The sequence below is a fragment of the Pinus tabuliformis genome, chromosome 4_2 (assembly GCF_031772625.1).
Source record: "Pinus tabuliformis cultivar Carrire ecotype Pingquan chromosome 4_2, CPIR1, whole genome shotgun sequence".
Lineage (NCBI taxonomy): Eukaryota > Viridiplantae > Streptophyta > Pinopsida > Pinales > Pinaceae > Pinus > Pinus tabuliformis.
Window position 1 is genome coordinate 503,296,069 of NC_142304.1, and position 11,868 is coordinate 503,307,936.

General features: G+C 37.5%; 1 protein-coding gene across 1 annotated transcript; it reads left to right on the plus strand.

The window, feature by feature from the left end:
- Positions 1–10,434: 10,434 nt before the first annotated feature.
- On the plus strand, positions 10,435–11,274 carry LOC149170200 (protein SENSITIVITY TO RED LIGHT REDUCED 1-like). Its single transcript, XM_089425474.1, has one exon. It carries the CDS (start codon positions 10,435–10,437, stop codon positions 11,272–11,274), a length of 840 nt encoding a protein of 279 aa, XP_089281600.1.
- Positions 11,275–11,868: the final 594 nt, after the last annotated feature.

Below are 11,868 nucleotides of genomic sequence, written 5' to 3' on the forward strand. Positions count from 1 at the left end.
GCTAATTCCAATATTGTAGGTGTATGCTTTAAATTACGAAGACCTAACGCATGCATAGTTTCAGTGGTGATGACATTGATGGTAGCACCCAGGTCTACCAACACATTTGGAATCTCTACCCCATTAATCTGCACTGTCAAGATTGGGTTCCCCAGGTCTCCATATTTCACTGGCATTGATTTTCCCATCATAAAGTCCGACAATTTTCCCATAACATGTATAGTGAGGGGATATTTAATCTTCTTGGCAGGTTTCTTTGAACAATATTCCCTAAGAGTCTTTGCATAGATTGGCACATCCTTCATAGTTGTAACAAGGGCATTTTAAAAAATAAGTTCTGCAATTCTCCTAATAAATCAAATTCAGATTGAGGACTTAGTTTACTCATGATTAATCTCTTTGGGTAAGGTGGTTCAGATTGATGCTACTTGACAGGAGGCATCTAGGTTCTATCGACTTGCTTCGGCTCTTTACTAACTGGCTCTGCCTCTTACCTTCACTATCAAGCTATTCAAATGATAATTGGAGGAGGTTGGACGCTAACTGTCTGGCCTGATCGCAGATTCATTTCATACAACTTTGCACTAGAGATACTATATGAAGGGAGGTTAATAACATCAGCTTGATGAGCTCCCTTATTATTAGGGTTAGGGTTAGGCTGCATTGGAAGCTGAGGACGGGCAGGCTGGTTACGAGGAGGCACATTGGAGGGTTGTTGAAGTTGCTGCTAGGGCATCTGCTGTGGCATCTGCGGTGGCATCTACTGAGGAAAATGACCAGGAGTGGATCGTCGCTAGGTTGGAGCCCATGAAGAGCTCGTACTGGCTTGGGGATTCCACTGTTGCCAAGGTGGGTACTGGTATTGTAGCCACATAGGAGGATAAGGCATGGTTTGAGGGTTCATATTACAATTATTAAAATACTGAGATGGATCCAGGTACATGCTTCGTAAATCCCATGAGGTACAGTTGCTTCGTGTCCTCCCCCGTTCCTTGAAATACTGCCTTTAGGCCTGGCAAGGAAGGGCATGAGCTTATCACATGATTGAGTTCACAGATCGCACATTCCTCTATGGAATTTAGTTGACATTCCCTCTCCAGGTGCTTCTTTCTGCACTTCTAACAAAATATTGCCATTGTCCTGTCTAGCTCTAGCTACTTTTGTTTTACTTGCAAAGTGTCCATCTGTGCTAGCAGGGTACTGAGGATATCTGTTCTCAGGTTGTCTAGTAGGTTTCCGATTTCTGATTTTGTAACACCCCCGCCAAATCCCTTTGCTGAATGGACCCCCTGCTTGTTTCTCACGTGCCCCCTTGAGCACTGAATACATAATTTTCAAATATGTTCGAATTTCTCCTTGGAGATGTCTCCCCTTCCCACAATGTTCAATAGTTCCATTGAGTCTTCTTAAAGGGATCGAAGGAGGATAATCTTTAATATTTCCTTATCCAGGTCAGAATAACCTGACCTCTGTAAGTTATAGCTGAACCTTTCCACACAATCTTCCAAGCTTTCATCTTCTTTCTGTGTGAACTTGAAGACTTCCTCCTTAATGTTTCAGGATTTACAATAATCCTGGTATTTCTCTAGGAAAACCATCTGCATGTCCTCCCATGTGGAAATGGATTTCCCTCCAAGGCCCATGAACCATCGCAGAGCCATTCCTTTTAGAGTAGAAGGGAAAATATTCAACTTCTGGGCATCTGTTGTGTAGTCATACCCTTGGCATACTATATCAAACTCAAATAGAAATGTGTCGGGGTCTTCCGAGATAAGCCCATGGAAGTTTGGTAGAGCTGCCAATGGAATAGGCTTTGTAGGCATGTTGGTTCCGAGATCTCCAATAGGAAAATCGATGGTGGAGTTTGTAGGAGCCATGAATATTTTCCAATAATCACTGGGGATTTCAACAGGTTCTGCAGAGGGTGGCTGAGGATTCTTTGCTACCGGAACTTGAGCTACTTTGATAGCACTTCCCTGGTCTCTTGGTGATGCAAGTATCTCCTCATTTCCTTCTTCTGTGGTCTGATGGCTTGATCCTTCAACTGCAAATCCCTTTCCCTTACTGGAACAGTCCGACCCTGTTGATGCTCTATTTGCAACTTCTTCTTCTGCTATCACTAGCACAATATTCTCTAGATCAGGTCTACTACTAGATATTTCCTCCACTATTAAAGGAACCTACTGTGTTGAGTCACCAAAGAATGCCACAGTTGATACTGGCTATTCCACCGATTGTCCTTCTGACTTCACCCTTCTTGCTCTTGGTCTCACAGCTGCGCAAGAGGATGCTTCGGATTCAACCTTTGCTATGATCTCTTGGATATAGGTTTTTCTTCCAAGGTCTGGTCTTCCCTTCTTTAGGGCTCTCCCTCTGCCCCTTTTATTTGGTTCTTTGTTCATACAAAAGTTGGTTTGATGGAGGGTCTTGGTATGAACCTACAACGCTTCAATCTTGAAGTAAGGTGTCAAAGGACCATTCCTTCCCCAATATGAAAGAACACATAAAAAGAAAGGCTGCTATAAACAAAAATCTAGGGTTTCAAGCCCAGAGCATGATGTCAAAGGACTCCTCCCTCCCTGGGACAAGAACCAAAAACAATCACAAACCACAGGAAGCCCTAATACTTCAAGATCTGAAGCAGGGTGTCAAAAGACCTGTCCCTCCCCAGGGTAAAAGCTAGGGATTTCCCTAAAAGAAAGCACACACAAGTTAAAAAGAAATAAATCTAGCTCAAGGCCTGGAGCAGTGCGTCAAAAGACTCCTCCCTCCCCAGGGCAATAGAATGGCCCAAAATCAACAGAAAAACAAAAATAAACAAGAAAAAAGAGTACCTACGCTCAGGACCTGAAGTAGAGTGAGAAAACTTGTTCTCTCCACAAGATTAGAGATTGACCCTCTATTTGGTTTGGATCGTTGTTTGCACCTTGTTAGCGTCCCCGGAAATGGCGCCAAAATGTTGGTGTCCAGGTAGGAACAATTTATCCACCTTATTCCAACATTAATTTATCAATATGGGTGTGTATCCTTTCAAGGCAATGCACAAGGTATATGCAAGGGCAAACGCATAATCCGTTCCGACCAAGGGTTCGTGGTTTAAGATTCAAAACATGGCTGTAAGATTAACTAATTACAAAACTTCAGAAATAATCATAACTGATAAAGAACTGTAACAACAAACATAAACTGATAAATATCACACATAAACAAAGACACAACACCTGATCAGAAGAGCGAGCCCAGCTCTCTAATCAAGGCTGTGTTAGCCACAGAAAATACTAGAACAACAAAATAGATGATCTTTTATTACTCGGTAATAGATGATTACAATACTGATGGGAGAACCCCCATTCACAGGAACAACCTGCAATTTATACACAACGAGCGAGATTAACAGATCTTCCTGAAACATAGTAACTGCAGATACAAAGATGTACATTAGTTGGAACAGTATCAACATCAAATGTTTGAGATAGCAAGAAGGCCTAAGAATAGTTTCAGGGAACCTATTCCTCGAGCTGCGCAGCCTCCTTCTGGCTAGTCGTAACCAGATCTGTTGTGGTATGCTGAAGTGAGGGTTCCTATTCTCCACGCTGCGGTCAAACACATAATTTAGTACCACAAATAGATAGACTTCATGCATTTTACTTCATTAATTAAAATATGCCAATTGGACAAGTAAGGGGGTATTTACCTTGTGAGTTTAACATAACAACATAGGTAAATGAGTACAAAAAGGTCAAAAAGGATAATAGAAATGGATAGAAAGATGGCCCAATTTGGTACCCAACAGTCCTTATCTCAAACAAAGGAAAGAGGAAATTCTCAGGCATATCCATTCTCTTCAAAAAAAGGTTGGCATGCAAAAGCAGATAACCAAGGGTCAACTCAAAATAATCAACTCCATGAAGAAAGGAGGAAAAAGGCATATGGAACCTGATTTAGAAGACCTTCAAAGTTTCATTGAACAAAATGACATCGTGAACATGCATACCACAAATGGAAGCTTCACGTGGAATAATAGGTGTGGAGGTAAAGTACATATCTACCCCCAACTAGATTGTTTCTTTGTCTTTGAAAGTCTTCTCACCTGCAAGAGTTAACTTACAACGGAGACCCTTCCCTTAGCTGGCATCGATCAATATCCATTTTTTCTCTCTTATACTACATCTGGCAAGCCTCTAAAACTTCCTTTTAGGTTCAAACAATTATGGCTCATAGATGCCATCCTTTTTGAAAAAATCTATTAATGGTGGTAGAACATGAGCTCCATTGAAGGATAAAAAATGTTTTTCTTTCAATAAAATATCAAGTAGATTAAAATTACCCTCAAAAAATGGAAGAGAGAATAATTTGGCAACATATTCCAAAAGAAACAAACCCTAAAAAATTAAATGGCATCTCTCTAACAAGAAATCATCACCAATGGCATCACAATGGAAGAAACAAACAATGAAACCTCCCTCATTATTATTTTTTCATGTGTGCTATGTTGTTATAATCAACTAAAACAATTTCATTCAATTTCTTTCACCCCAAAAATAATTAAGCAATTATAGATATAATAATACACAATAATGCACAATATAAATCCAAGCATAATGAGACACAAAGATTTTGATCAAATACTAGGGTTAAACCCCACAAAGGGGAAAACTCATAATCAAGTATTCTTCTTCCAAGTCAATCAATGTCCAACTTGAGATACATAGTCCAATATTAGATACGTAAACTAGTCAAAGTCAAAGATTTGACTCTCTAAGTTAACAAGTCAAAACCAATCAAATGAGAAAAAGTCAAATCTAGTCAAAGTTCAAATCTAAAATAGAGGGTCAAATTTCAGCCTATGGAATTTCGGTCAAATGGCCCAGTTAACCTGTGGTGAAATCCCAATCAAACTTGCAATCAACACCCAAAACATAGAGCTAGAAATCCAATCAACGTAGTCAAAGATTCGACCTTCAAGAATAGTCAAAATTTTGGTAAAAATATAGTCAAAGTATTTTTAAATCTCATTTAAATTCCATAGTCAAACTCTATGTTCAATCCCTTGTCAAATCTTATAGTAAACCTCCAAAAATGTGCCTAGAATAGTGGTTAAACAAAGTGAAAGCTTCTTTGAATATTCGACCTCCATCGATAGTCAAAGAGATTGGTTAAAGAAACATAAAATATCCCAAGTCAAAGCGAGTAAACACATGTCAAAGTAGAGAGAAAAAGTTAGTCAACACAGATAGAAAGGATTCTCATTAGAATCCTTTGGCACATGTGTGAGATATCCCTACAATTTCATATCAAACTTGATTGGTGTGATGTGTTAATGTGATTCTCTAAATGAAGTAAATGAATGACCTATTTAAATATCGTTAAGGAGGCTTCATTTCACTTGTGCAGATGGCTTGTAATCTTTGAGGCTGAATTGATCAACCTTGGATTTTTTTTTTCTCCATTGTTTTGATGACGAAATTATGACTAAAGTTTCCCATTTTCAACACTCCCTCTTAGCCAAAGAGGAATTTCAAACTACACCATAAGTCTCATCTTAGATGTACATGGCTTAACATAAGAGAAAATCATCTTCTCTAATCTTATCTCATATCTTTTGAATAATGACAACTCGATCCATAAAAGGAGAAGAATGATCCACACTGATCATATGGGAAATTGATTTACTGCAACTAAATCCATGTCAGTCATTAATGACCTTGGAAAAAATCACACACACCCTATGTCCATTGACTGATCCTCACCCAACTTGATCCATAATGATCAAGTGGTAGAAAACTTGCATCCAATAATTAGGGAGACCAATTACATTAACCAAGTTCATGGAGTTCATGACAAACTTTGGTAAATATCACACACACGTAAGTCTCTTCTCCCACTAGCTAGATAAATGGCAAGCCCTGTAAGCTTAAGCATATCAATATGGCCCTAGGTTAATAATGGCATGAAGGTGACATACAAGTAGGATTCACATTGGGCCATGTACTCATCCAATTCCATGGCTTCAATGATTACCCTCGCACCCCAAAGGCTTGCTGCTCATTCCCCCCCCACACCACCAAGTCCACAACTAGTCAAAACACTCGAAGAAGAGCATATGCTTAATGTTTTTAATCAACAATGTTCCCTCTGAAGGAGGGATATTACATTCTCCTACAATCTAAGCTCCTCTTTTAAGAATAAAAACTTTTCTCTTGGTAAAAGGTTGGTTAGAATGTTTATAACATGCTCATTAGTTAAGATGTGTTGGATCCTCCCTGCTCCTCTTGATACCATATCTCTAATATAGTGGTAATTAATCTTGATATGCTTTGACTTGAAATGGAATATGAGATTCTTTGAAATTATTATCTTGCTTTGCTTTTCATAGTATATCATGGTCATATCTGGAACATGATCAAATAATTCTGCAAAAAAATTCCACAACCACACTGCCTCACAACTAGCCATACTAGCTACACTATATACTACCTTGGTTGTAGTGAGAGTGACTGATTTTTTCTTTCTACTCATCTAGAAAATCGTAGAAAATCTAAAACTAAAACAACACCTTGATGTGCTCTTCCTATTAGTAACACCCCCAATCCAATTTTCTCCTATAAATTGATGCAGTCTGAAATCATTACTTGAGTCACATCTCAGTCCATAATTGATTGTCCCTTGTATATATCTGAAGACATGTTTCGAGGCCACCTAGTGAGGATGAAAATGTTCTACCATGACCTAGGTCAAGGTATTAATAACAAAACGTATATCTAGTCATGTGTTGAGCAGAAACATCGAAGACCCAATCAACTTTTAGTACATAGAAGGATCCACTAGATGTGGTCTAGCAGCTTCACCACATAAATTCTTGAGGTTTTCCTCCACTAGTGTGGCCATGGATTTGCAATCCACCATCCCAAATCTCTCTGACAATTCGACAACATATTTTCCTTTGTTAAGGAAAATCTCTACATGTATCTACTACACCTCTAATCCCAAGAAATAGTGCATCAACCCAAGATATTTCATCTAAGATTTGAAGGAAAGATCCCTCATCCATTGGATGATCAAAGGCTCTGCTCCTATAAAGAACAAGTCATGACCACATAAAAGAAAAATCACAAGCATATCCTAGTCAACATCGAAGTAGAGGTTAGGATCGACATTGCTTTTGTTGAATCCAAGCTTCATCATATATGTATTCATCCAAGCGCAGTAAGACCTAGGGGCTTACTTATGTCCATAGAGGGATTTATTCAATATGTAAACATGGGTTTTTCTATCATGTGCTTCAAATCCCTATAGTTTCTCAAAGTACACTTCTTCCTTGAGTATGTCATGAAGGAGAGTTGTCTTCACATCCATCTATGAAGACTCCAACCTTGATTAACATCTAAAGTAATGATAGACCAGATGGAAGTGTATTAGATAACATGTGCAAAGATATCATCATAGTATTTTCCTTATTTTTAGGAGTCACATCTAGCCACGAACCTCAATTTGAACTTCTCAATGTTACCATCACTTTTGTCAGCAATTTTGTATATCCACTTGGAAATTACAACAAAATTCTCTTCAAGTCTCGGAACAATATCTCATACATCATTTTCAATGTCGTATCGATATTCCTCTACCATAACAACTCTCCAGACTCATTCCTTCACTACTTCTTCATAACTACAAGTTTCATATTGTGTCATGTCACTCATCAATGGAACATATTCGTAATATCTAGAGGTTGCTTTCTCTCTCTAAAGGTGCCTCTCAGGGCTGAATATCTCTATACATCCTTTAAAGTATCATGAAGCCACAACAATCTCTTCCTAGAAGGAGAATCACAAGGAAGAGGATCTAAGGGATCCATGGGTACCATAAGATCATCTGCAAGGTTAGTCTCTGGAAGTAATGGCTCTGCATCTACATCAATAGAATCGTCTCTTCTCTCAATGTTTGCAAGGACAGGAGACTCGCTTAATTTTCCAAGGTCAACTTCTTCATCAAAGGTCACATCCTCACTGAAATCAATATTCCTTTGACTTGGCACATATATTTTATAATATCTAGAATTTTCTTGATAACAAAAATAAATATATTTCTTTCCTAAAGCTTCCATCTTTGACCTTTTTTCTTTTGGTACATGAATATAAAAAGGGCAGCTAAATATTCTTAAGTGTCCAACTTCTCATTTCACACCTACAGATACTTCTTCAGGAGCCTTGTCCCCTAAGGCTTAATGAGGGATTCTATTTTAAACACGTACTAGAGTATTCGTTGCTTCCCCCCATAGAAACATATGATTCTTTTGATTATGAATCATGGCATTGGTTGCCTCCATGATGGTCTTAATTCTTCCTCTCAACAATTCCATTTTGTTGAGGGTTGTATGGAATGGTCACCTCCCTCTTAATATCAACATATTTGAAGTAACCTTTGAAATCATTTGAAGTGTATTCTACTCCTTTATTTTTCCTTGGGATCTTTATCTTCTTTCCATTTTGATTTTCCACTAAAGCTTTGAAGTCCCTAAATATGTAAAAAAAATTGATCTTGGTATTCAAGTAAAAGATCCAAGTGTTATGGGATAATTCATTGATAAAGATCATAAAGTAGAAGTATCCTCCAAGGGATGTCATTGACATGGTAAAAAAAAAATCAAAATTAATGAGTTGAAGAATCTCTTTAGATCAACTACTACTAGAAGGGAATGGTCCATTGACATCATTGCCACTAACGCATCCCTGACATAAACCTTCATGATTCACTTGAATCCTGGGAATCCCTTTAACCATCCACCTCAAGTCAGGAAAAACCTTTTAATGAAGTTGAGAAAATATTTGGTGCTAAAGCTGAGACTAGCTAGTGGTATCATAAACCAATGTTTGAATTGGCCATCCATAAACTATGTATAGACCTTCATTTATGACACCAAGTGTGAAGCTTGCCCTCAAGTTAGATCTCCTTGGCTAAACAAGGACTTCTCCATTAGCGAATGCAACTCTAAACCATTGTTTTCCATGGCAGAAATGGAGACAATATTCTTCTTCAAGCTTGAAAAATACAACAGATCTTACAGATGAAGGGTTGAATAGAGTCAAACCCTTTTATAGGATGAGTATATTTATCCGAAACTATAATTTTCAAATTATTCTCACTTTCAAGCAAATTTGAGAGGCCTTCACAATACCTAGTAAAATGTCTTGATTCCGCACTATCCACTAGCCAACTATCAATGTTATCTGAAGGTGAGCTAGAAAGAGCAACAATAAGATAATATTCAGATTGAGTATTAGCAACATTATCAACATATCATGTGTTCTTGGACCTCTTTTGAGGGAGTTGGGACTCTTTAACACTTGCATGGGTAGAAGCACCTCTTTTTTTCTTTATATTGTTGAAACTATTGTTTTTGTTTACATTATTATTGTTGTTGGGTCTTTGAACATTTCTTCTCTCTGGACAATCTTGGGCTATGTGGCGAAATTTGTCACACCTACAGCATTGGACTTTGGACAAGTTCCTTTTATTATTGTTGAAAGTTGGATTTTCCTTCTTTGAATTCCATTTGGAAGTTCTTCCTTTCCCTTTTCCTTTCTTGACATTGAGTGTAAAGGTTGTAGGTTCTCCTTCATCTTGTGTGTGAATTATCCCTTTGGAAATGAGCCTTGATTCTTCTTGAGTGCAATTTCCCAAAATCCGAACAAATAAAGGGAGCTCTTTACTACAACTAATGCTTGTAAGGAATGTCTCCCATGACATGGGGAGCCCACCAAGTGTCATGTGCACAAGCTCTCTATCAAGAACGACTTCTCCAATGGAAAGAAGTTGATCTCTTATTTAAGAGATTCTCATGAAGTAAGTTATTATCAATTAAGACTTGGACATCTTGATGTCATGGAGTTCACTCTTGAGGCAAATGACTTGGTTGAGATTGTTGACCTCATACATTTCAATCAATTTGTCATACATCTCCTTTAACTTCTTCAGCTTAGACACATAAGTGATGATATGGTCTCTAAGAGAGTCAATGATGATCTTGTTAGCCTTGATCTCACTCTTCTCGTACTTGAATTTCACATTGGCATCAACATTCTGAGAAGGTTCAACTGCTTGGCCCTACACATACTCCATCACATCATTCATTTCAAGGGTAAGATCTAATCTAACCCTCCATGTTGCAAAATTAAAAACATCATTCAACTAATAATATAAATATTAAAATATTAATATAACAATATTAATATATTATAATTATAATATCATAATAATAATGGTTATTATAATAATAGCTGGGCGAGCATAACCGCCGACTTGAACGGTAGCCTCCTCAAGTCTGTCCAATAATATATAAATACATAGAGTTAAAAGGTATTTTTAACTATCGATGTTTTATTATTTTAGTTTTCCTATTTATTCATTCTGTGATTGCCTATTTCAGGTGCAATTATGGATACTTCGTCCGTTAATTCATATGAGAATATTTCAGAAGCAAAGCAGAACCCTAAACTAGAATTAGAAACTTTTGAAATAGTTGAGGAAAGTGATGGAAAAGTTCAGGAATTAATCAGCAGAATACAGTTAGCTAAAGAAAAATTGGAGAAATCTTTGTTTTATGCTGAATTTGTGAAACAAATGCTGGAACCGGAAATGATGCTGCTAATAGAAAGGGTAATAGGGAAAGGCCAGCCTAAGTCAAAAGTACAATTGGTTCTGTATGGCCTCGGAAATATTGAACCGGTTGAGGGTGACAGTATGGAGCGAAGACAAATGCAGTTAGCCCTTGCTATTTTATTACGAGAGAGATTCGAATGGGTGAGCGATATCGAGGTGTTCGATCCACTGTTTTCTGCAGTGGAGCGAGTGGCTATAAATGCCTTGGACTACTGTACTTGTCTGTCTTTTGACGAAGACGCAAGACGTACAGTGCAGAGACCCACTCTATTTTTCATGCCTCGCTGCTCCTATTTTTTATATGACAATGTACTCGACGCAAACTGGACTAGTGCCAATTTAGATAAGATTATTATACTGGGTAACAGTTTTAAGTGGTACAAGGAAGAATCTTCGATCTACATGTGTACTAAGAAAATAAAGGTTGTTGTAGAGGCTGGTCCCCTGTTGACTGAAATACCGTTGCCCCAAACAGCAACTACAAATATTGTGGAAGACGGCTCAACTTCGCAGAAAAGACGCCCTTCTCGTTCTATTTATCCAGATCCAGTATACATGGGAGCCTTTGAGGGTTTAAGTTGGCATTTCTTTGATATTAATCATTTCATATTTTAAGCTCCCATTTCATTTTGGGTAATACTATTTCTCTACATGGAGCTTCACCGATGAATTGTCATCCATTTTCTCTGAAAATAGAAGCCGGTATTAAACACACGATTTATGGCAGAATAAAGCCATATATGGTGTTTATATTTTTCATGTCAACAAATTTTTGACTAACTATACAATACGGAGGTGATTCTGGGCAAAAAAAAAATTCAAAAAATCTTGTAGAGGCGTGTTTGAATCTTATTTTTGATAGTGGAAATAGATTCAGCACCATCAAAAACATCTATAACACCTAAAATTTTGAAGTTAGCAACTATTAACTTGGATTTATAAAAATCCTTGCCGGAATTTCTATAAAATGTGACCAGAATTTCCATAACTTTCCCGTCAACTCCTCCGCCTTTTTAGACTTTGCGATATCTTTGTATTACTTAGTTTTCTAAAACACTATAACCCTAAACTGTTTTTCGCTTTTTAATGATTGATTATTGTCAACTTTTTTTTAGAGTGTTAATTTTTTCATTTCTTTTAACTTATAAGGTCCTTTGGTATTAACTTTATTTTAATTTTATAAATATGCCCCCCTTTACAATTATTTAT

Bases quoted from the DNA above. Each gene is read 5' to 3' on its own strand.
- LOC149170200 (XM_089425474.1), top strand. From the start codon at position 10,435: ATGGATACTTCGTCCGTTAATTCATATGAGAATATTTCAGAAGCAAAG.